A 26,717-nucleotide genomic window follows, 5' to 3' on the forward strand; every position below is an offset into this window, starting at 1 on the left:
TACAAAAGTGTATCAAAATGTACTCAAAGTACCAAAGGTTAAAGTAGTTATTGTGCAGAATGTCCCATTTCACAGGTTTTCAAATGTATGAAATGTATAAAAGTCCTTTGAAAATAGCAGATCTACAGATCTTCAAATTGCTAAAGTTTAAAGGGCTGAAGTGGTTTTGTAATAATAATCTAAAAAGTAACTAGTAACTCAAGTTTTCAAATAATTGTACCAAAAGTACAAGTAGCCTAATACTCATGCAGAATCAAAGTTGTTGTTTTTTTAAATTTTGACCTAAACCTGCAAAGTAACTGACTAAAGTTTTCAAATAATAAGCAGTGAAGTGGACTAAAAAAAGGTAATAATATTTGCCTGTTTCACCCAGGTAGGATGGAAGAAGTACACACTCCTTAGCCTACTAACTAGAAGTAGCAAAATGTAGAAATACTCTGTTACAGGTGAAAGTCCTGTATTCAGAGTTTAATTTGGGTAAAAGTGCAAAAGTATTGGCATCAGTAGTGAGCAGTAACGAAGTACGAATTTACTTGAGTGCTGTACCCTCTAGTGCATTTTCTCGAGTATCTAGACTTTACTTGATTATTAGTATTTTTGGATAGGCTACTTTATGTATTTCACTCCACTACATTTCAAAGACAAAAAATATTGTAATAATAATACAACATAATCATTATACATGTAGGCTATTTGGCCCATCATTTGTAAAATTAATGCCCATTGTTCTCAGGGGCCCACTGTTCCGGTTACCAGCCTCGGGCCAGGGGCCCATGAGCTCAGGGGGCCCCTATGCCTCGAGCTTTTGCACAAATTGTTGCTATTATTAACTTTGCATTTTTTGTCAAAGGGCTTAGTCATGGAGAGTCACGTGAGGCACGAAGCAAGATGGCCGCACGGCACTGAGCGCTGACAAACTTTCCTCTTTTTATATATTTTTTTCGACTCATAGACAACTTTTTTCCACAATTTTTTCAACGTTGATACAAATTAAGATCTAAACTTCACCATTATGGATGGACAATCCGACCCTTTCGCTTCCTCGCCTTACAAACAACAAGAGCCGGGCGACGGACCGAGGGCTAACATGCTAACGGGGGATATAGCTACGCTAATCAAACAAACAATTGAATCGCAGATGGGAACCTGGCAAGGACTAGTAGCTTCCATCGTAAAAGATGCAATTGGCCAAGCTATGGTCCCCATACAGAAAGGTTTGGCAGATAATGGCGATATGCTTAAGTCCCTGAAAGGGCAACTAGTGGTCCACGCTGAAAAGTTTGACACGATGTCCAACCGATTAGATAGCCTACAAGCTGACGTACGCACGGGCGAGGGAATCAATGATTCCTGCCTTGCTGAATTGATTAGGGTCCAGAAGAAGCTGAACGAGCTGGAGGATCGGGCCAGAATTAATAATGTCAGATTGGTCGGTTTGCCGACTGGTGCTGAAGGAGATGATCCGAGGGGTTACCTCCAGAAGATGTTACCCAAATGGATTCCAACCATGAAGAGCTTGCGTAATGCGGTGGTGACCGTCGACAAGGCACATAGAATCTTCTCCAACAAGAAATCGGGACCGAAAACGATGATCTTCAGGCTTCTACACTTCCCCGACCGACAGGCGATCCTGGAGGGAGCACGGAAAGCCAAGCCGACTCTACCTGGGGGAGCCAAATTGCTGTTTTTTGCCGATTACAGCCCTGGTACGACGAAAGACCGCCGCGCGTTCAAAGATATACGCACCAAATTGTGGCAAAAAGGCATCGAGTCGTATCTCATCTACCCGGCCATTCTTAAAGTCAACTACAAGGGCAGGAAAATGTCTTTTAACACGGCGGAGGAAGCGAGAGACGCCTTGGATCCAGCGGCGATGGAGAGCGAGACGATGGAGGAGGAGGCTGCGGAGATCGACAACGAGAACGACAACAACGATGCGTAATGGAGATGGGTGAGCTGTGGAGTGGGCAGACATGGACAGGCGACTGCAATGGGGGTTTAATTTTTTGATTTTTTGAAACATTTATATGCATATTCGCTTGTTTGTTTTATTTTTTGTTTTGAAGAAAACCAAGGCACCTTAAAAAGTATTTTACAGTCCATATAGTATATTGTGTTCAGGGCATTGCATATGATAAGACTATACGAGGTAAATAGTCGTCTGTATATTTTTATTTATATATTTTTTGTTTGTTTGTTTATTTTATTTTTTAAAATGCAATGTTCTTTCCTTTTTGCGGTGGACTACTAAACTTGGAAGAGAGGTGTATGTTTAGGTTGAGTTTTAACTGCGCCACGGTAGCCGAAAGGCTCCGTGCTCCAATGTTTTTTCTTTTTTCTTTTTCTCTCTTTTCTTTTCTCTTCTCCGTTCGTTTTACTGGAGCCGCGGTGAGAGTGACGCCACCCTTTGGTGTGATGGTCTTTTCGGTCACATAGTTAATAAGTATGTATCAACGAATACGTATGTTTGAGTTGTGTTTACCTAGGATTATGTAGGTTATTTTTCTATCATTTATTTTGTATCTGTGGGTAAGGTTTCATCATTGTATTAATAATGGGGGGGGGGGCAGACAGTGTTCAGTGACAGACGTTGCTAAGTGTTTCTCACTGATGTTACAAAGTCAGGGGAGGGGGGTGGGGGGAAGTAAGGGAGCGAGTGGGAGGGAGGGGGGGGCGAGTGGGAGGGAGGGGGGGGCGAGGGGGGAGGGGGCGGGCAGAGGGAGGGGGGTGGGGGGAAGGACTCCTCGAAGTTCCACTAACAAATCACAACAAATCCAAGGCAAGGTTAATGACATGGGAAGGTTAGAGTCCTTTAATGTATTATCTTTTAATGTCAGAGGTCTAAACACACCACAAAAACGCTCTAAGGTCCTAGATTACTTACGAAGGAAGAAAATTGACATTGCTCTTTTGCAGGAAACGCATCTTAAACTTGAAGACACCCCCAGAGTTCAAAATAAGTTCTATAAATCAGTTGTGGCCTCATCAGATGGTACACGTACAAAAGGAGTGATGATATTGTCAAGGCGCAACATAAATATTACCGTTGATAAGATAGGCGCAGACAGGAAGGGACGTTTGGCATTCTGCTGTGCATCCATTCAGGGCAAAAAAGTTGCATTTGTTAGCATTTATGCACCAACCGTTTTTGACGCTGACTTTTTCCCCTCAATCACTGCAGAACTTCTAAAGTTAAATGATTATCAGCTATATATCGGCTCAGATATGAATGCTGTATTTGATAGCAAAAAAGACAAATCCTCTTTATCTATGGCATCTGTTCAGGACTCTGCATCCAAAGCATTAAGTTGTTTTGTTAAAGATCTCCACCTGGTGGATGTATGGAGAGTGCACAACCCCTTTGAGAAGGACTACACCTATTTCTCCCCTAGGCATAAAAGTTTCAGTAGAATTGATTACATCTTAATTTCCTCTGGCTTGCTGTCCACTGTACATTCAGTAGAATTTTTACCCAGGCTTCTGTCGGATCACAGCCCGGTGATGTCTTCATTTGACTACGGAAATATTAAAAATAAGGCTTCGAGATGGAGGTTTAACTGCACTTTGTTGAAAAATGAAGAATTTATTACTCAATTGAGGACGAAACTGGCTGAGTTTATTTCTATAAACAAAGACAGTGTTGCGGATATGACTGTAGTCTGGGCCACGGTTAAAGGGTTTATTAGAAATAATGCAATATGGTTTAGTTCCCATCTACATAAAACCAGACTGCAAGATATTTCCCGGTTGGAAAAACAATGTAAGGAGTTAGAAGACACGCTTGAAAGGAACTACACCATGTCTATAGAAAACGAGCTTAAAGCCAAACAAGCAGAATTAAATGATTTATTAAGACGCAGGGCAGAATACATGATCCACATAACTAAACACAAGTACTACGCAGAGGGCAGCAGGCCTAGCCATTTACTGGCATTAACACTTAAACGACAAGAAGCTAAGAGGGCTATACCAGCTATTAAATGTGTTAAAAGAGGTGTGGTATCATCAACAGAGGAAATAAATGAGACATTTAAAGATTTTTTTAAAAACCTATATACAGGGGGTGGTGTCCCATCAGAGGAGGACTTTACAGAGTTTTTTGAAGGACTGGACTTGCCTAGTTTAACATCAGAGGAGTCAGAGAAATTGGATGCGCCTATTTCATTAGGGGAATTACTTAAAGCTGTGCAAGATACTAACAAGGGCCGTTCACCTGGTATAGATGGTATCCCAGTGGAGCTGTATTTAGCAATTTGGGAGGTTGTTGGTCCTATATGGTTGGAAACTTTGAACTATGCAATTGAAAAGGGTTTTTTTCATAGAGACCTGAACACAGCTCTGATTACAGTTATTCCAAAACCCGGAAAGGATCCCCTGGAGTGTGCAAATTACAGACCAATTTCACTGATAAATGCAGACCTAAAAATATTTTCTAAAGTTCTGGCCAGCAGGCTTGAGACGGTCATTGGGAAAATAATTAGTCCTGATCAAACTGGATTTATTAAAGGCCGTCTCGCCGCTGACAATATTCGTAGACTCCTCCACATTCTGAGTGCAACAGGCAAGATTCCTCCTGCATGTGGCCTACTGTTTATTGATTTCGAAAAAGCTTTCGATCGCTTGGAGTTTCCCTATATATGGAAGGTATTAGAAAAATTCAAATTTGGAAACCATTTTATCAATATGATTCGAACTTTGTATGCTACTCCATCAGCTAGGGTCAATGTTGGAGGAGGCCTCTCGGAACTGTTTGATATAAAACGTGGGGTTAGGCAAGGGGATCCGATTTCGCCACTCATTTTTAATTTATCCATCGAGCCATTGGCGCAATTGATTAGGAGCTGTGTTCGGATCTCTCCTATTACGGTGGGCACGACATCACATTCCGTCTCGATGTATGCTGATGACGCATTGATATATATGGCGGATGTGCAGAGATCACTCCCGGTTGTGTTGGAAATATTGGAGAATTTTGGGTACTTTTCAGGTTGTAAGGTTAATTTATCAAAAACTGCATTAATGCTTGTGAATGTGGACCAATGTGACGTGACCATTCCTCCCCAGATTATTGTTACTGATGAAGTGTCTTATTTGGGTATCAAAATTAGTGTTTCTCTATCGGCTATAGCTAAAACAAATTTTTCATTAGTTTCTACAAAAATAGAGGACGATATCAGTAGATGGAAACATCTGCCATCGTCAGTACCAGCGCGTATAGCGGTGGTTAAGATGAATATCTTACCACGCATCAACTTCATCAGCTCAATGGTCCCGTTGGCACCACCAGCGGGATATTGGAAAAAGCTGGATACCTCATTAAGAAAATACATTTGGAATGGTAAAAAGCCGAGCATAAAATGGTCTGTGCTTCAATACAGAAAGTCTGATGGGGGATGGGCATGTCCTAATTTCAAACTGTATCACTGGTCATTTGTATTAAGAAGTCTCAATGTCATGATGGAGGATGTTATTACATCTTCATGGAAAGAATTGGAGTGTGACTTATTAGCCCCTGTACAATTGAAGGATTTCCTCCTGATGGGTATTTCTATCAGAAAATGTAATCTATACTATGGACCGATTTTTTCATATTTGTTACAGGTGTTTAGAACAGTAGAGAGATTCATAGGATTTAAAAGTAAATGGTGTAAAGCAGCTCCGATATGGAATAACAACCACATTTTGTCTGGGGGGAGACCACTTGTTAACAGAAATTGGGAGGAGAAGGGCATTAGGACTCTCCAAGATATTAATGGTTCGGTTAACATTCTAGATTTTCAAGATATAGTCTCAAAATATGGTGTCGATAGGCATTCTCTATTCTTTTATTTCAAAGTGAGATCCGTTTGTAGGGCCAATAGGGTTCCCTGGGGTACTGAGTTAAAAGACCATCCCATTCTTAGCTGGTTCCAGAGAGCTCCTAAACGAATAGTGTCATATTTGTATGATCAATTAAATTCTCAAAAATATACAACCTCAGCAGGGATGAAAGCCTGGATTTGTGATATAACAGATTTAGGGCTAGAATTGGACTGGGATGCTATTTGGGACAACGTAGCTGGTGCATCAAAAAATCCAAATCATCAGTATATACATCTTAAGTTCTGTCACAGAGCATATGTAACGCCCAGAATCAGGCACCGAATGGGACTGGCACCTGACCCGTATTGCACATTCTGTGCCCCGGGAACCTTGGGCTCTTTTGTACACATGGTATGGGAATGTCCGGGGATTATGGAATTTTGGGGGAATGTGTTGGGGACTTTATCAGAATTAATGCGAGTACAACTGCCAATGGATCCATTTGTACATCTTTTGAATGATGACTCTAAACTATCTCTTACTGTAAAGGCACGCAAAGTATGGCTAGCAGGACTTACAGCAGCCAAAAAGATTATTGTCCAACGCTGGAAACCTCCTCATGACTTATCCAAAACACACTGGCTAAGGAGCTTTTTGGACATTGCCTATCTAGAGCTGTCATCGGCCAGGATTAATCATGCCAAACAGGGCACAATCGATCTGTGGACAAATCTGATATCTGATCTGAAAGATCTATTGACTCGATAATGCTGGAGTTGTGTTGTGTGACTATGTGGAAGGAGGGTGGGGTGGGAAGGGATGGGGGAATGAAGAGGGGGTAAAGGGAGAGGGGTGGGGGATAATGATGTTATTTATGTTTATTGTTTTATTGAAATGCATATTTGTTTGTAAAATGTAAAATCAATAAAAATTGAATAACAAAAAAAAAAGGGCTTAGTCATGCGTGTCAATAACAGAGACCCCAAAGTCCTGCTGAAAACACGAGGAATTGCTTAATCCATGAACCCTTTAAGACCTGAGGCGATTCTTAAAAATGTTTTCTAAATCCTAACAGTTTTTTGAACAAAATCTAAAACATTTTTTTTCTCCAAGATTTTTCAAAAATAGCAGATCTACAAGCTCATGGCGCGGCACTCGGTGCCGCGCTATGAGCTTGTATATCTGCTATTTTTGAATAGCCAAAGAAATCTAAAGTGACACAGGTCTTAAAGGGTTAAGACCGGGAACGCATCTGCGTCATTTTAAGATTTCTTTGGCTATTCAAAAATAACATATATATACAAGCTTGTAGATCTGGCTTTTTTTTTGTTTCCTCGTGGAAAATGTGTGCAAATCTTTGAATATATATTATGTTTTAAAGCAAACCTTTTTTTTTTTTACTGATCTGTAACAACATATTTTGAGATGGGGGTCCGCGGCTAAATACATATCATTTTGGGGGTCCTTGACATGGAAAAGTTGGAGTACCACTGATATAGCAACATACTGTTAGGATTTAGAAATCAGTTTTAGATATGTATTTGGCTGCGGACCCCCATCTCAAAATATTTTGTTCCAGGGACCCCCCAGAAGCAAAGATTTGAGTTACAAATGTGTATAAATATATATATATTCAAAGATTTGCACACATTCTCAAGATTTTTCAAAAATAGCATATCTACAAGCTCATAGCCATGAGCTTGTAGATCGTGTAAATCTTGACTACCCCATATTACAAAAACAAAACAATCCAGAACTAACAAAAGCTAAACTAAAACTAACCTTTCTCTAAAAGCTAAAAACAAAACAAAAAATGTTAAAAACTAACCAAAACAAAAGACTACAAAAAAACGAATGAAATATTGCAAAACTATAATAATAACCGTGCAAGTCAGTGTGGGGCCGCCTTTTACAAGCCTGTGCCCAGGGCCCCATTGTCTCATAAGTGGCCAATATGCCAGGGGTCTTCAACGTTTTTCAGGCCAAGGACCCCTTAGATGAGAGCGAGATGAAGCAGGGACTGCGTATTGTATAACATTCTGTTGCGCTTTTTCATAGATTTCATAGATGGCTTCATAGACTTGTTTGACAGCACTATCATCAGTGTTGTGTAAAATAAAACATGCCTTTGTTTGTTTACAGATTATCTTTTCTATTAATATGTTGGATTAATCTAAGCACTGAAAAGGATACTTCACTTTTAAATAAAATACAAATCATGGCCCCCTCACACATTAGAATGTCCTTCTAATGCATGAGGGGGTCGTGATATTTCCATTACTTTTTTCATTTATTTTTTCATTTATTTTAATGTTTATTTTATTTGAAAGTGAAATATCCCTTTAAACCCTCAGTAAACTTGACCTTTGACCTGACATGGCTCTGTACGTGGTCTGCTCTTTTTTCCCCTCTACACCAAATCTCTTTGCTGAAAATAGCCAATCTACAAGCTTATAGACCAATTATTTGTTTACCAACATTGAGACTGGATGCACAGGTGATTGTTTCATGCAATCAATTCTCAACCTGTTGTTTCGGGGTGCGCTGGTTTCAGCGCACCCCAACCCCCTCTTGTGTGTTGGCTAGTGCTGCGCGCCCTAGCGAGACCTGACAGAATGGGTTTGACGTTGCGCAGTATGACGCTTGCAACCAGTGTGACGTCGTCTGTTAAGGGGTCTATAAGATGGGCTGTTTTCTGCAAATGTTCCGTCCAGAATAGTGATGCTAGCGTTCAAGTGGTGAATGTAAAAAAGAAAATCCTATCAAACAAAAGATTTGGCGGCCAAAAGTATTGGTATCAAAATGACCTTAAAGTACCAAAATTAGAAAGTACTTGTTATGCAGAATGTCCCATTTCACAAGTTTTCAAGTGTATAAAATGTATAAAAATCTTTTGAAAATAGCAGATCTACAAGCTCACAATGCGTCGCGATGCGACACATTGTGAGCTTGTAGATCTGCTATTTTTTTTCAAATTGCCAAAGTGTATAGGTCTAAAGTGTTTTTGTAACAATAATCAAAATCTACAAAGTAACTAGTAACTAAACTTTTCAAATAATTGTAGTGGAGTAAAAGTACAATATTTGCCTTTTGAGATGCAGTGGGAGTAGAAGTAAAAGTACAGAAAATCAGAAATACTGCATTAAAGTAAAAAACACCTCAAACTTGCGCTTAAGTACCGTACTCGAGTGAATGTACTTAGTTACCTTACACCACTGATACCCTTATGCCCCCGTCCCTCACAGGCGAGGAAGACTCCCGACAAAGCCTTCATCGTCTACGAGAACCAGAGCCTGAGCTACGGGGACGCGGACCAGAGGTCCGGCCGCTTCGCGCGCGTCTTCCAGAAGGAGGGCGGCGTGGCGCGCGGCGACGTGGTGGCTCTGCTCATGTGCAACGAGCCCGACTTTGTGTGCGCGTGGCTGGGACTGTGCAAGCTGGGGGCGCAGGTGGCCTTCCTCAACTACAACCTCAAGCCCCACGCTCTGCTGCACTGTCTGGGCAGCTGCGGAGCCACGCGGCTGGTGGTGGGGGCAGGTCAGTACAGTAGTAGCCCGGCATGGGCAGATTAACTCTTTTCATTGCCACGGACAGGAATTCCCGTCCGATTATTTTTTTAATCGTAAAATAATTGTTTTATATAATAGTTTTAACACAAAAACAAAGGGAAAGCTCCGGTTATATTTTCTTTTCTCTGTACGACGAACAGTTTTCCCCTTTGTGTTTAACAACGGTCTGACACGTGATCATAATATATATAAATGTTCTGTGGCCAGCTGGGGAGGTGGGAAAGACGTGCATTTTTGCCGGTATATGCTGCCTTCAGCCTGGCTGCGCCCGGGAAAGTTACCTCGCGGGTGAAAACTTTTTCCTTTTGAGGGTCGGGGCATGTATCCTGTTTGTCTACACAAACGACCAGACGATGGATTATAATGGATATAGAAATAGGCTCTATTCACAGCAGCCATATTATGAAGACATTGACAGGTGTTTCCAATGATACTAATGAAGGCTCTGTTCCATTCTGGTCAAACAGAGTCAGGGTGCTGATGTTGTGCATGTTTTGGCCCACTGGAAACACTCTGTTAAACCAGTGGGTCTACAGTTGGGGTCCAGGGACCCTCATGGGCTTCCAAATGCCTCCTTACAGGTGTGTAACTCTCAGAGTTATGGGGGTCGTGGAAACCACTGTGCTACACTAAATGGAACAGAGCCTTCATTAGCATCATTGGTAACACCTGTGAAGGAAGTGATAATATGGCTGCTGTGAATAGAGCCTATTCTGTGACGGGTTGAAAAGGTTATGAAACACCCAGAAGGGTTCATTTGTATGCTTTCAGAGCTAAATGAACACTGAGGGGTTTTACAGTGTTTGGGTCCCCGTGTGCCGGGGGCCAAAGTCCCTCGGTTCCATGGATAAGGTGTGAGTCTACATATCGTCGCTGTCGTCGGGCGGAAACCTTGTATGAAAGAACCTGTGTTCCAATGGGTCCAATGTAGTTATCATTTAGTCACACGCTGCTGTTGATACTTTTGATTGGTTCAATATTTATAAAAACCCACAGATGCTCTTAACGACTTCCACTTAAAGAAAGGAAATAAAATAAAACGGCAAAAATAGCCGATATTTTTACTACTTTTGTGTGGCTAGTATGACGAAGTAGGGCATTAAGTTACAAAAAATATGGAGATACAAGGTTTCTGCCCGACGACAAGGATATGTAATAATAACATGACATAACATTCTCCTTCTAGGACATTTGATTACACTTCACCCTTCACCCACATTCTGTTCCTCTCATAAAACCTGCATTGTTGCTGCTCCCCAGGGCCGAAAAGTACATTTACTCAAGTACTTTACTTACATTTCCAAGGTACTTTAGCTTTACTTGAGTTTCTTGATACAATATCCTTCTACTCCACTATTACGCCGCAGTGTTTTTAGCCTTCATTTACTCGAAATCTTAAGTTACTAGTTACTTGGCAGATTTGTATTGGCAAATTATGAATACGAAGGAAATAGCAGATCTACAACTTCAAGCTTCTTGTATATGTGCTATTTTCAAATGGCCCAATGTATAAAATAGGGCTTTAGTGGTTAATGATCAATTAATGATAATGATTCTGAAATGAGCATCCTGCATAATGGATACTTTTACTTTTGCTACTTTAAGTATAGAGTTTGAGGAAGCGCCTGCTCACCAGTACCCGCTCCAGAGGCCATATTACACCAGTACTCCAAGACCTGCATTGGCTTCCAGTCAAACAAAGAATCCACTTCAACATACTACTCACCACCTATAAGCAGTGGTGGAAAAATACTCAGATATTTTATTTTAAGTAAAAGTAGCAATACCTCATAAAAATACTCTGTTACAAGTAAAAGGCCTGTGTTCAAAATGTTACTTGGGTAAAAGTACAAAAGTATTGGCATCAAAAAATACTTAAAGTACCAAAAGGTACAATCTACAATAGATCTAGATCTACAATCTACAAGCTCACAATGCGTCGCATCGCAACGTGTTGTGAGCTTGTAGATATTTTTATTAGTTTTATTTATTAGCTATTTTCAAATAGCCTAGGTATAAAATAGGCCTAAAGTAGTTAACCCATTTAGACCTGAGGCCGATTCTAAAAACGCCTTCTACATCCTGACTGAGTTTTCTGAAAAACTTCAAATATGTATTAAAAATGTACAAAGAATGTATGTTGCTATATACTGTACATAGCGGTTCCTGTCCTGAAAGGTATAGTTACAAATAGGGGTTCCCGCCCAAAATGGGTTAAATTATGTTTTATAATGTAATAATTAATATCTGCAAAGTAACTAGTAACTAAAGTGTAAAATTGTAGTGGAGTAAAAGTACAATATTTGCCTCGGAGATGTAGTGGAGTAGAAGTAAAAGTACTGAAAACTGGAATACTTCAAGATTGTACTTAAGTACAGTACTTCTAACTAAGTAAATGTACTTAATTCATTTACACCACTGCCTACAAGGCACTGAACAATCTGGCTCCTCCCTCTTCCTCTTCGACCTCCTCAAACGTCATGTCCCCTCCCGCTCCCTCAGGTCTGGTGACTCCAACCTCCTTGAGGTCCCCAGGACCACAAAGTACCGTACCTGGGGCGATGGGGCTTTTGCTTTTGCTGCCCCAACCCTGTGGAATGCACTCCCCCATACTCTCAGAGAAGCCCCCCACCCTCCAAACCTTCCAAACACGCCAAAAGGCCGTTCCCTTCCAAACCGCTCTCAAAACCCACCTCTTCAATATGGCTTTCCCCATTTAACTGCACACCCCCCTGTCTCACCATTCCACTGTATTATTTTATTTTATTCCACAGTCTTAGCCTTTTCTTAGTGTTTTTCCTTTTAAAGTTTTCTTTTGTTTTCTCCCGACCCCCATGTAAAGCGTCTTTGGACACTTAGAAAAGCGCTATATAAATTTGAGATATTATTATTATTATTATTATTATAACAGGGCACCACTTCTCCATTGAACTCAATGAGCGTGGCCGCCCTGTTACTTTGAATGGTGTCCACGTCCTTGATAGTTGAATGCCCATACATACTTTTGTACTTTCGATTTTTTTTTGAATGCAGAACATGTACTTGCTATTGCTACGTTTACTTAAGTCCACGATCTGAGTACTTCTTCCACCTCTCTTCTTCCCTGGTGTGACGTTTATTTATCAGCTTCAATCTCATTGCGTCCCTGTTCCAGTTTTGTCTGCTCATTTTTTTGTTTCCTAACTTCCAATTCCACTTGATTGGATGAAATTGGTATTCCAACCTGACAATGTATTTCCTGTTTACTGAAGGCCTGGAGAGACGGAGAAAGACAAGAGACAGAGTGTTTGTCACTGAACAAACACTCTCTAGCAACGATTACTATCAGAATATAGAGCTATTTAACACTTATCTTAACCCATTAAGACCTGGAACTGTGTCATTTTTAGATTTGAGCTAAAAAGCATTATTTTACACTTTGGGCTATTCAAAAATAGCAGATATACAAGCTCGTAGCGCGGCACCGAGTGCCGCGCTACGAGCTTGCAGATCTGCTATTTTTGAAAAATCGTGAAAATGTGTGCAAATCTTTGAATATATATATTTTTTAAAGCAAACATTTTTAACTCAAATCTTTGCTTCTGGGGGGTCCCTGGAACAACATATTTTGATGGGGGTCCGCGCGGTCAAATACATATAATTCTGGGGTCCTTGACATGAAAAAGCACCACTGATATAGAAATATACGTTTTTCAGAATACTGTTGAGATTTAGGAGACATCGGCTTCAGGTCTCAATGGGTTAACAAAGAAATGTCACTCACAGAGCCTTTAACTCGGAGATTATACCAATTTCTATATCATTTGTCCACGAGAACAAAAGAAACCAAACATAAGGAACGGTACTGACAACGACAATGACTCATCATTCTATGTATAGCCTGCCCTATATGCTCGACCCCATTTGCACATTCGACTGTGACATTGCTGCTATTGATTAGATATGCATATTATGCACACTACTTGCACACTTCGGGAACTGCTGCATATTGATACGCTGTCGTACCTGGCTTACGACAAGATTAGTTTCTCAGTGTATATGTTTTTTTAATGATTATTTAATTATTTATTCTCTTACTTAATATGTTATTGGGGTGCATGTCGCCTTTCCGACATGTCGCCTTTCCGACGTTAACTAAGCCTATACCTAACCCTAACCCTAACCTTAACCGCACGCGGAAGCCACTAGTCGGAGTAGTGAGATGTCGGAATGGAAGGAGCACCCCATGTTATTGTGGGCTCGCTTCAGTGAGCGCGCTCCTGTCCTCCTCGCTATTATTTATTCTCCTCAAAACTTTGGCACACTACCTAGTCCTATACAGTAGGTACATACATTCACCTAGTTATGTGTAATTTTTGATTTGGATATTAGCAAATATTGTACTTTTACTCGGGGTGCTCCTTCCTCCTTCCGACATCTCACCACTCCGACTAGTGGCTTCCGCGTGCGGTTAAGGTTAGGGTTAGGGTTTGGTATAGGGTTAGTCAACGTCGGAAAGGCGACATGTCGGAAAGGAGAAATGCACCCCTTTTACTCCACTGCAATTATTCGAAAACTTTGCAGAGTTCATGATTGGTATTACAAAACATACATTGCCCACTTCAGCCCTATATACATTTCGGCCATTTGAAAATAGCCGATCTACAAGCTCACAATGCGTCGCATCGCGACGCATTGTGAGCTAGTAGACCGGCTATTTTCAAAAGATTTTAATGCATTTCATACATTTGAAAACTTTGTGAAATGGGACATTCTGCATAATGAGTACTATCTACTTTTGGTACTTTTAAGTGCATTTTGATACCAATACTTTTGTCCTTTTAATCAAGTCCATTGAATTCCCGGACTTTTCCTTGTAACAGAGTATTTCTACATTGCAGTATTGATACTTTTACTCAAGTAAAAAATGAGTACTTTTTCCACCACTGCAAATTATATAGGATTTTCTTTACTGTGAAGTCAGTCATTTTTTCTTTTCCATTTCCTCCATAGACGTGGTTAGCGGTGTGGTGGAGGTGCTGGCTGAGCTCCAGCAGCAGCAGGTGGACGTGTGGGTGGTCGACCACGCTCCGCCCTGCGGCGGCATCAACACCTTACTGGACAAGGTGGAGCGGGTCTCCGCTGACGACGAGCCCGTGGCGGCTCCCCCCAGCGTCGACATCATGTCCAACTTCCTCTTCATTTTTACGTCGGGGACCACCGGTAAACTCTCCTGATTGGATCAAAATTAATTGGTATCCCTCGACCTGAAAATGTGTTTTCTGTTTAGCAAAGAGCTGTTCAATTCAATTCAGTCTTTATTTCAGACCCAAGGGAGATCAATATCGCAATAAAAACAACATACAAAAAATTAAAATAAGAAATAGTACAGATGAGGAGACTCCTGTTACGGAACAAACACACTATAGCAGGGGTCTTCAACATTTTTCGGGCCACGGACCCCCTAGCTGAGAGGAGATGAAGCAGGGACCCCCTCTATATTGTATAAACTTGTGTTTCAGATTTATTTTAATTTTTTTCTTGGTCTTGCTCTTTTTTTTCCCCTCTACACCTGCGTTGTGAGCTTGTAGATCGGCTATTTTTGGCTAAAGTTCTCCTCAGAAAAGAGATGCTAGGGTTCAAGTGGTTCACGTAAAAAAAACAAATTTCACACAAAGATTTGGTGGCCCCCCTGTGGTAATTCTAAGGACCCCCTAGGGGTCCCGGACCCCCTGTTGAAGACCCCTGCTCTATAGCAATGATTACTATCAACATATAGAGCTATTTAACACTTATTTGAATCAATTATGACTTACACCACCGTTAACTTGGAAGATCTGAAGATCTGCTATTTTCACCATAGCAGATCTTTCACGCGATGCGACGCATTGTGAGCTTGTAGATCTGCTATTTCAAACGATTTTTTATACATTTGATAACTTGTGAAATGGGACATTCTGCATAATGAGTACTTTTGAGTACATTTTGATACCAATACTTTTGTACTTTTACTCAAGCACATTTTGAATTCCAGACTTTTTACTTGTAACAGAGTGTTTCTACATTGCAGTATTGATACTTTTACCGTCCCCCAATTACTGTCACTTCCCAGGTGTGTCCAAGGCGACCCGCGTGGGTCATTTCAAAGCAATCATGAGCATGTCCTTCCTGCAGCTGTGCGGGGCCAGGTCCAGTGACGTCATCTACATCACCCTGCCCCTCTACCACATGTCTGCCTCCTTGCTGGGGATTGGAGGATGCATCCAGCTAGGTAACCAATAGAATGGCGGTTCTCAAAGTGGGGTCCCGGTGGACCCCATCCCCCCCAGCGGTAAAAATGAGTTTAAAGTAGCATCAAAATCAGTTTAACCACTTTTAACCCTAAATACTGTACATCGGCTTTTTTAATCCGATCTACAAGCTCACAGGCTTGTAGATCTGCTATTTTTGGTGTGCGACACCGCACACAACAAAGTATATCAAGCCGTTTAAGGACCACTTCACCCATTTTCCTCACTAATGCTCATTTTAAGATGGCACCATTTCCGTCTCACCCTGCCTAGTCTACCATTGACATCCTCAATTGGGATTCCAAGAATAGAAACTACAGCCTGTCTCTTCCTGGAACATTGGCATGCTGAACTACAGTAGAAGCCATCGTTCTTGTATTAATACAAAAATTGAAATAATAATAAAGTTTGAAATATTGTTTGAAATGTCCAAACCTGCCTACCGATGATGTCACTGGTAGGCAGGTTTCTAACTGTCCACAGCCCTCCTCTGAGACACAGTTTAAAATGGGTGAAGTGCTCCCTTAACATTCCATATTTCATTTCAAACGCCTATTGGTTCAAACATTTTCTTTAAGTCACACTGTGCAACTTTTTCAATTAAGCAAAAGTTATTTTTGATATAATCGTTCACCGGTATATTTTTCTCTAAACTGTGTGAAACACTACTTTTGTCGGCCACCGCTTGCTTTTGTGTGACGCTGTAGTATGATCAAGTAGGGCATTAAGTTACAAAAAAAAAACACAAAAAGTTAGAATATGAAGATAAGAGGTTTCTGGCTGACAGCAATGATATACTTTAATTCATAATATTCTCTATGAAGACAGTAATGTCTTAATTGACATTTGTCACAAAGTTGTTTGTGAAATAACCAACAACAGCGAACATAATTCTTCTTTTCTTTGTATGTTTTTTTTTCTCTTCCCCGGGTCACACAGGTGCTACTTGTGTGTTAAAAAAGAAGTTTTCTGCCGGCCAGTTCTGGAAGGACTGTATGAAGCATGAAGTGACTGTGTTCCTGTACATAGGAGAGCTGTGTCGATACCTCATCAACCAGCCTACAGTAAGAAGTACATACATCTATATATATACATACATACACACACATAGGAGAGCTGTGTGGACCAGCCTACAGTAAGAAGTACATACAGTACACACACTCATTTAGCAGGGCTGTGGGTAATTAATCCATTAAGACCGACAACGCATCTGTGTCATTTTTAGATTTTTTTTTCCTATTCAAAAAATAGCAGTTCTACAAGCTTATAGCTTGATACAAAAAAAAACACAAAATATTTGAATATTTATATATTTTTAAAGGGAACATTTTAGACTCAAATCTTTGCTTCTGGGGGTCCCTGGAACAAAACATTTTGAGATGGGGCTCCACGGCCAAATACATGCCTAGTAAAAATGTTTTCTAAATCCTAACATATCAACATATCAGTGGTGCTCGCAGCTTTTCCATGTCCCAAAATGATATGTGTTTGGCCACGGACCCCCATCTCAAAATATGTTGTTCCAGGGACCCCCAGAAGCAAAGATTTGAATTAAAAATGTTCGCTTAAAGATAATTCAAAGTGATTACCGATCTTTTGTATTTTATTGGTTGCTCTAAGGAGCTTTTTTATGCACCTGATCATATGCATTTAATGCTGGATCCTGCTGTGAAAAACCCAATAAACAAAGTTAAAAAAATAAATAAAAAATGTTCGCTTAAAAAATATAATACTCAAAGATTTGCACAAATTTTCACGATTTCTCAAAAATATCAGATCTACAAGCTCATAGCGCGGCACTCGGTGCCGCGCTATGAGCTTGTATATCTGCTATTTTTCGAAAAGCCAATGTATAAAATAATGGTTATTGCTAAAATCTAAAAATGACACAGATGTGTTCCCGGATTGAATGGATTAACCCAAAATATATAAAAAGTACCTCAAAAGTGTACTTAAGTACAGTACTTGGTTACTTTCCAGTTTCCACCACAGAAGATAAGCATTGAAAGGAGACAGTGACCTATAGTGTTCAATGTGGACCAACACTGACGCCTAGAGGTCATTTTCAGTCATTGTCAGTAGGGGCTCAACACAGGTTACAGCTCTTGGAAAGAAGCTGTTTATCCTGTTTGTTCTTTTCATTATTATTTATATATCATTGCTGTCGGGCAGAAACCTCTTATCTACATATTTTTTAGTTTTTTTCGTAAATTAACACCCCCAAAACACCCGTAAATGAACACCCCCAAAAGTAACAGATCCACAAGCTCGAAACGCGGCGCGAAACAGCGCGTTTTGAGCTTGTCGATCTGCTGTTTTTGAATTTGACTGGCTTAATCGGCAATTATTTTGCATAATCGTCATAGTCGGCAAAGAAATTAAAGCTGAAATAGCTGATCTACAAGCTTACAGCGTGTTGTAAGCTTGTAGATCAGCTATTTCCCCGCAACTTTCTTTTTGGAAAGTATACAATTATTAAATATGTCAGTAATTTCTTTGTATATTTAAGTTATTTGTCATATCTGCCCCGTGCAAAGTTTCATTACGAAGCCTAAAAGGCAAACAGAAAAACATTTGTATCCATAATGTTCCAATGTTCAAATCAATGCAAAGACTATTTGTATGACAATTAATCGCCAAGTTAAACGTTGTAATCGTCACAGCCTCTATCTACGTACATCTCTGTCTGGTTTCATGTCAAAGCGGGGAAGCGTCTGTCATTTTAGATTTTAGCATTGGCTATTTTTGAATAGCCAATGTACAATTTTGTACAAAGTACAATTTTGAGGTATTTCCAATTTCCAATACTTTTACTTCTACTCCACTACATCTTGGATCCAAATATTGTTCTTTTACTCCACTACATTTATTTGAAAACTTTAGTTACTAGTTAGTTTGTAGATTTAGATTATTATTACAAAACATACATTAACAACTTCAGCCTATTACACATTTCGGCCATTGGAAAATAGCCGCTCTACAAGCTCACAATGCGTCGCACCGCGACGCATTGTGAGCTTGTAGATCTGCTATTTTCAAAAGCTTTTTAAACATTTGAAAAATTTTAAATGGAACATTCTGCATGAGTACTTTTACGTCTGGTACTTTTTTGTACATTTTGATGCCAAAACCTTTGTACTTTTACTCAAGTACAGTACATCTTGAATCCCGGACTTTTACTTGTATTTCTTTACTGCAGTATCGATACTTCCACGTAAAAAAATGTGAGTACATTTTCCACCACTGTTAACTCTCTCAGTGCCACACAACGAGATATCCCGAGTTTTTTTTCTGATTTAAAAAAAAAGAATTGCTGGCACAGTATGAACATATTTTTTACATTTCATTGGCACTGAGAGAGTTAATGAGGTTAATTAATGTCTGTCTGGTTTTCGTGGTCAGACGCTGGAGGAGCGCGCTCACAAGGTGCGCGTGGCGGCGGGGAGCGGCCTCCGGGCCGACGTGTGGAGGGAGTTCACCCGGCGATTCGGGAGGATCGGAGTGCGCGAAGGCTACGGCCTGACCGAGGCCAGCATCGGATTCCTCAACTACACGGACGAGGTGGGACCGATCGGGCGGGCCAGCTACTTCAACAAGGTGAGTCTGGAGTTCTGGCTAAGAGTGACTTGAATTCATGGATTTTTTTGAGTGGTGCCAGCCACTCCTACACTGGGCTCTATTCACAGCAGCCATTTTATCACTTCCTTCCCAGGTGTTACCAATGATACTAATGAAGGCTCTGTTCCATTTAGTGTAGCACAGTGGTTTCCACGACCCCCATAACTCTGAGAGTGTACAAATGGAACCAAATGGTCCATTTGGTTCCATTTGTACACTCTCAGAGTTACACACCTGTAAGGGGCCATTTGGAAGGTTTCCAGTGAGTCAACATGCACAATATCAGCACCCTGACTCTGTTTGACCAGAATGGAACAGAGCCTTCATTAGTATCATTGGTAACACCTGTGAATGTCTTCATAATGGCTGCTGTGAATAGAGCCTCTTGACCGTGTGTGTGGGTCCGTCCATTTGAGCACGGCCTCAACAGCTGCAGCTGATTGCAACACAAGGATGCAACCAGTTACACTAATTCAAAGGCACCACTCTCTTCACACTGGGGGTGTTTTTTTTTGTTTTTGTCGCATTCCTAAGCCAATAATTTGATGACCGGCAGCGGTTCCCGGTAGGAGACACAAAGAGTCTCCTTTGTGTCTCCTACCGGAACCACTACCTACCATAGTCATCAAATTCAAAACAGAAAGATATCCATGAATTCAAGTCTCCATGGGACTAATCCTTAGGAAAAAAGTTTTTTTTGGGGGGTGAACTTTCCCTTTAAACCCTATATTGTCGCTGTCGGATGTAAACCTTGTATGTCCAAAACCCGTTCCTTTTTTATTGTTTTAAAAACCTTTTAAAATAGTGAAAATAGCAGATCTGCAAGCGCACAACGCATCGCGACCTTTGTGCGACACTCTTGTATGATGAAATAGGGCCTCTTCACTTAATGCGGCCCGCAGGTTAATATCGGAATACTGATATATTATTGATTTCAGCTGTTACAATTCCAAACATGCAAACATGACCCGCTTTAATTACTTAAGTCTATATTAGTGGCTTAATGAGTAGTATTAAACTTCTATTGTCTTTTTTATGTCCAATGTATTTGTATTTAAGTTCATAAAGTTAACATAAGTATAACTAAAAGCATTTGAAATGCAAAAATGTTACTTTTCAGGATTCCAATTTTAAAAAATAGCTAAAAAGAATCTGGATTCCAATTCAAAAATAGCAAAAATAGCCGATGTACAAGCTCCCGCGACGCGTTTTGAGCTTGTAGATAGGCTATTTTTGCCACTTTTGTGTCACAATGGCGAAGTACGGCATTCATATACGAAAAAAAATTGAAAAACGGAGATAAGAGGTACGTCTCTGCCCAACAGCAGGCCTATAAGCAATGTGGCCCTCTGGAGTGAGGGTGGAAAAGGCCCTCTCCATCATCAAAGTTGCCCACCCCTGAAATAGGGCATTCATTTACAAAAAAGAAAAACATAAAAAAGTTGAAATATGGAGATCCGAGGTTTCTGCCTGACAGCAACGATATACTTAGCTGACCAAATCTCTTTGCCGAAAATAGCAGATCTACAAGCTCACAACGCTGTCATGTTGTCATTTATTTGGTCCTCACTAATACTCATTTTAATATGGTACCATTTTTGCCTGTGGAAATCCAAGCTAATAGAAACTGCAGGCTTTCTATTCCTGGGAAGTTAGCATGCTATAATAGAAGCCATCGTTCTCGCATTAATACGTTTTAAAATACAACATTTTAAATATTGTTTGAAATGACCAACCCGATGATGTCACTGGTATGCGTGTTTCTGAACTGTCCACAGCCCTCCTCTGAGACACAGAGTGAATAGACAGAGATGGTACCATATTGTAAATGAGCATAATATGAGTATAGAGTAGAATAGGTATGCTAAGGTTCATGTGGGTAACACATTATGCAATGGTAATGTCTTGTGCCACTTTACAGTTAACACATTGGCTGCCAGCTTTTTTAATTTTTCCCTACAGTAGGCTGCCAGACTTTTTCAATGAGAAAAAAAAAGCACTTAGGAGCCGAGATACATAATTTTTAAGTTTTCAGTTACAAGGAAGTGTCTGGGAGTCTAAATCTTCGGTAAGTCATATCTCCTTGGTCTTTGGGTTTAAAAAAAAAAAAAAAAAAAAAAAAAAAAAAAACTTTTATTTTGAAAGATTTTTTTTTTGAAAGAACGCAGATCTGCGTCCTTGGCAGCGAACGGGCTTTTGCGCAAATGAACGCAGATCTGCGTTCTTGGCAGCCGATGTGTTAATAATACTCTGTTTGTTTGTTTTTTCAGCTAAATATGCCTTTCGAGCTGTTGTTATGTGATGCAGAGACATATGAACCCGTCCGCACCGACACTGGAAGATGTGTACGATGTCAAAGAGGTACAAGTTCAAGTTTATTACGTCCCAAACTGGGCAATTTATGTTACAGCAGATAATAGGAAACTCCAAGACACAGTAAACATACATACACAAGACATAAACATAGACATACTGTAGACATGATCACAAGATCCAGATAATGATAGCTACTAATAGCTACCTCCTCCTGCTCCTCCTGCCCGTTAACCCTTTAAGACCTGGAACTGTGTCATTTTTAGATTTGAGCTAAAAAGCATTATTTTACACTTTGGGCTATTCAAAAATAGCAGATATACAAGCTCATAGCGCGGCACCGAGTGCCGCGCTATGAGCTTGTAGATCTGCTATTTTTTTTTAATCGTGAAAATGTGTGCAAATCTTCAAACATAATATATTTTTAAAGCAAACATTTTTAACTCAAATCTTTGCTTCTGGGGGGTCCCTGGAACAAAATATTTTGACGGGGGTCCGCGGCCAAATACATATAATTTTGGGGGTCCTTAACATGAAAAAGATTGAGCACCACTGATATAGAAACATACGTTTTTCAGAATACTGTTGAGATTTAGGAGACATGTAGAATCGGCTTCATGTCCCAATGGGTTAAGGGCATTTTTCTGTCTAACGCCAAGGTTTCCATACCAACAAATGGCAGCAAATGAAATAACAGACCCTATGAAAGCTCTGTAGAATAAAATCATCAGTGACATATCCACCTGAAATTTGGCTAAAATCATAACCAGATCACCATCACCGCCACTGTTCATGTACGTGCGTTCATTTGTGTGTTGCAATATTCTTAAAGGTTTGTCTGTTAAAAGGTTAAAGCTCTATATTCTAATCATTGCTATAGAGCAGTGTTTTTTTTCATATCAAGGTCCATTATTTATTCGCCATTTGAGCCACGGACCACCATTTGATGAGATTTAGACTCTCAGACCCAAGACTTAGAATATTTTGGTGTCGTTGGTTAAGATTTTGTTCACAATTCCATGCTGTATTGATGTTGGTACCATAGGAGAGAGAACAGGCAAACGTTGATCAAAATAACAATTATTCTACACTCTCTAATTGTGTAGACTTCTTGTAAATTAAGCAATGCAGATGTTTAACAATAATGTAACTCTTGAGAGCGTAAAATGAAACCAAATGGACCCGTAATGGGTCCATTTGGTTTCATTTTACGCTCTCAAGAGTTAAACATCTATAAGGGTCCATTTGGTTGACAGCTCTCCATCATTTAGCTGGGGACCACCTGGAACCCCCTCAAGGACCACTGATGGTCCCCGGACCACTGGTTGAGAACCACAGCATGGGTCTTCAACAGGGGGCCAGGAACCCCTAGGGGGGGACACGTTGTGAGCTTGCAGATCGGCTATTTTTGCTACTTCTGTATGACACTGTAGTACGATTTAAGAAGGGCGTTAATTTACGAAAATACATTAAAAAAAATGATATGAGTTTTCCTCCCGACAGTCAGCGACGATTATGTTTTTCATGTGTTGCAGGAGAGACTGGTCTCCTGGTGGCTCCGCTGTCCGCCACCAACCAGTTCCTGGGCTACGCGGGGAACAAGACGCAGTCGGAGAAGAAGCTGATCAGGGACGTGTTCCGCGACGGAGACGTCTACTTCAACACTGGAGACCTCATGCTGCACGACCACCGGGACTTCCTCTACTTCAGGGACCGCCTCGGAGACACGTTCAGGTAACTTAACTCAACTTTAAAGACCGGGAACGCATCTGTGTCATTTAAAGATTTCTTTGGCTATTCAAAAATATTTAGAAAAATCATGAACATCTGTAACTCAAATCTTTGCTTCTGCGAATTCTACAAATGTCTTCTAAATCTCAAACGTTTTCATGTCAAGGGCCCCCAAAATGATATGTATTTAGTCGCGGACCCCCATCTGAAAATATGTTGTTCAAGGGACACCCGGGAAGCAAAGATTTGAGTTAAAAATGTTTGCTTTAAAAAAACACATAATATTCAAATATTTGCAAACATTTTCACGATTTTTCAAAAATAGCAGATCTACAAACTCACCGCAGATGTAGATGTATTTTTGAATAGCCAAAGTATAAAATAATGGTTAAAGTGGTTACACAGATGCATTCCCGGTTTTAATGGGTTAAAATGAAACAAACTAGACTGGTGCACCGATCTACTCGGGAACGACGCAAATAGGGGATGCATGCCCTGCCCGGTCACACAATACCCGTCATGCCTGTCTGTCTGTGTTCCGTTTGTGCCCATGTATGGAGATCTCTGTATCTGTCTGTTGTCCATGTTATGCCCATATTGAGATCCCTGATGTCATCAGCATAGGCCCATATATGGGCATTCTCATATAACATGTTGTGGACTCGTAGATCAGCTTCTTTCGCCGAGCGTTCGCCCCCGAGAATAGGGACTCCAGGGTTCATGTGAATTAACGTTCATTTCATAAGGGAGATCAATGGGGCTTTGACAGGGCTGAAACATTGCCCAAATTTGGAGTCATTGCGTCATGTCATACGTCACAGATAAATGACACATGGACTGCATTTATATGGCGCCGTCCTCCAAAGCGCTTTACCACAAATAGACACTCAGGCGAGAGAGACAGATACCAGCCAGAGCCAAGAGCCAGAGATATATCGCAAAGGAGCAAAGCCCCGCAGAGAAAAACAAACCATGGAAAGTCGAGGACTCCACTCCCAGCTGAAGGACAGCGTCCCGCTGGCAGGCCTGGGTCCCCAGGTGTCCGCGTACGGCGTCCAGGACACGCTGCGCGGCGGCTTCGCCGGCGTCAAGAACCAGCTGCTCCCCGGTCACGCGCTGGAGCTGCCGGAGAAGGCCTTCCAGCTCAACCGGGAGAGGCTGCACCTCGCCACCCTCCGCAACCAGCAGGGCCTCCACGCTCCGCTGCGGCTGCAGATGGAGCTCCGGGCGGCCGGCAAGATGCAGCGCCTGCCCTTCCTGCCGAGCGCCAACCTGGCGCTGGACACGCTCCGCGGGACGGACGAGAGCGTCGGCTTCGAGGACTTCCTCAACGACCCGGCTCTGAGCGAGCTGATGGGGGACCCGCACAGGATGACCGAGCACAAGCTGGGACTGCTGTGAAACGTTCTGGACCGACACGTGTTTTCGTTTCCTTAAAGCACTTAAACCAGTAGTTCTCACACTTTTTTTGTGCCAAGGACTCCCAAATTGATATATATTTGGCCGCGGACCCCCATCTGAAAGTTTTTTTTGTGCCAGGGACCCCCGCCCCCCGAAGAGATTTGTGTTAAAACACTTTTTCAAAACTTTTGAAAATAGCAGGTCTTAGTGAAACGACTCCTTCCGTCTACACCAAATCTCTGCCAACAATAGCTGAAGACGCAATGCGACTGCTATTCTTGGGAAACATTTCCCCCAGAATAGGCATGCTGGGGTTCAAGTGGTTTAACGAGTATTTCACTTTTATTTAATCACTATACTTTTTTTCTGTAATTAAAATGTACAAAAATAAGATAAGAAATGAATAGGTAAGTAATAAGTAATTGTAAAAAAAAATACGGCCCCCTCAGGCATTAGGACAATATCAGTCACCAAAACCAGGAACGTGTGTTCAAGGAGTCCAACATGGTCACTCCTATAGGAGTCATCGGAAGCTTCCTTGCAAATTGTTGCTATTGGACAGAAACCTTAAAAATCCCTATTTCAACTTTTCGTTTTTTCATTAACTAATGCCCTACGTCCTTGTGTCTCACAAAAGTGCAACGTGTTGTGAGCTTGTAGGTCTGCTATTTTTGCTCCTTTTTTTTTTTTTTAATTAACAGTTAAAGTGGTTTAAGTCTATCGGTCTGTGGGTTTTATGAATATTGAACCAATAAAAAGTAATAACACAAGCTTGTAACTAAATAATGACTACGTAGATCCATTGGCACACAGGTTGTTTTTGTCCGTTTCCTGAAAAGTAACAGCTTTGAACATACATGGTTTCCACCCTGTAGCCCCTTTCATTGTCGTGTCATTCACTCGCATCCTTTCCTCACGCCATAGCCCTGCCTCCGAATGAGTGGAGGACGGAGGAATCGGTCGGGTTCGCTTTAAGGCAAACCCGATCGAGGGACTCTGAGGGTCGCCAAATCATTGTGATTTATATTTCTATGAACCACTTGAACTTGGGGATTATTCTCGGCAAAGAGGTTTGGTGTAGAGGGAAAAAAAGAGCAGACCAATTACAGAGCCAAAGGTCAAGTTTACTAAGTATTGATGGTTTAAGTGTTTAAATGTCTGAAAATATACACATTAACATGAATCCAACACATAGTCTATGAATCTATCCATGAAATCTCAATTTTATACAATATGTACCCCTTAGCTTCATCTCCCTTTCAGCTGAGGGGTCCTCAGCCTGAAGAGGTTTGACGACCCCTGCTTTAAGGAACTGGGAACCCTCTTTGCCCAGCCGGGGTCATTTTGAAGCGACGGCAATAGGCTCTATGCACAGCAGCCATATTTGAAAGAAATTGGGCCTCTTCTTACTTCCTTCAAAGGTGTTACCAATGATACTAATGAAGGCTCTGTTCCATTCTGGTCAGGGTGCTGATATTGTGCATGTTGGCTCACTAGAAACACTCCATTTTGGTTCCCAAATGGCCCCTTATGGTGGGTGTGTAACTCTGAGAGTGTATGTTACGACCCCCTGTCTAGGGTAGGGGAGGTGACATAATAATGGAGGACAAAGTCGCTTTCAAAAATGGATTGTTTTTATTTCCTTTTTTTATGCAGAGATTTCAAACTCTTTTTGTCTTTTTTTCACCAGTGCCAAAGAACTTCAGGGTGCCGGTTTACATTTGTAAAAAGGCTGCCTAATAAAGAAAATTACCCCTATCCTAAACCTAACAAAAGAAAAATATACATTTACTAAACTTACTTACCTAACTAAAGAATATACAAAAACAAAGTGGTTTAACCAACAAAAAGACCAAACACCCCTACAAGGCGAGTGAATAACTAAATACAAGAAATAATGGAAGTGGACAAATAGTTACAAGATAATGCTTAACTCAAAATAATACTGGGCAAAAAGCAACAAGTTTAACTATAATTAAATTATAGATTAAACTAAGAAACTGAAAAGTATAAC

At 40.9% G+C, this 26,717-nt stretch overlaps 2 protein-coding genes across 4 annotated transcripts in view; both read left to right on the top strand.

The window, feature by feature from the left end:
* LOC311038291 (long-chain fatty acid transport protein 6) overlaps positions 1–26,717 on the top strand; it is a 43,775-nt gene that overhangs the window by 948 nt on the left and 16,110 nt on the right. For all 3 annotated transcript variants that reach the window (XR_014600044.1, XR_014600045.1, XM_084047715.1), the window contains exons 2-8: positions 9,048–9,339; positions 14,364–14,573; positions 15,463–15,621; positions 16,580–16,704; positions 19,043–19,237; positions 21,529–21,619; positions 23,107–23,305. Coding sequence is in view for 1 of the 3 variants with exons in the window: in XM_084047715.1 (XP_083903841.1) it covers positions 9,048–9,339; positions 14,364–14,573; positions 15,463–15,621; positions 16,580–16,704; positions 19,043–19,237; positions 21,529–21,619; positions 23,107–23,305 (1,271 nt within the window). In the remaining 2 variants the exon portion in view is untranslated. The remainder of the gene's footprint in view (positions 1–9,047; positions 9,340–14,363; positions 14,574–15,462; positions 15,622–16,579; positions 16,705–19,042; positions 19,238–21,528; positions 21,620–23,106; positions 23,306–26,717) is intronic.
* LOC311038292 (proteasome maturation protein-like) lies at positions 24,275–24,703 on the top strand (the record flags this gene model as incomplete). Its single annotated transcript, XM_084047716.1, has 1 exon — positions 24,275–24,703. One exon carries the CDS (start codon positions 24,275–24,277, stop codon positions 24,701–24,703), a length of 429 nt encoding a protein of 142 aa, XP_083903842.1.

This window comes from Gymnoscopelus microlampas, assembly GCF_963454915.1.
Source record: "Gymnoscopelus microlampas genome assembly, chromosome: 21".
NCBI classification, from domain to species: Eukaryota; Metazoa; Chordata; class Actinopteri; order Myctophiformes; family Myctophidae; genus Gymnoscopelus; species Gymnoscopelus microlampas.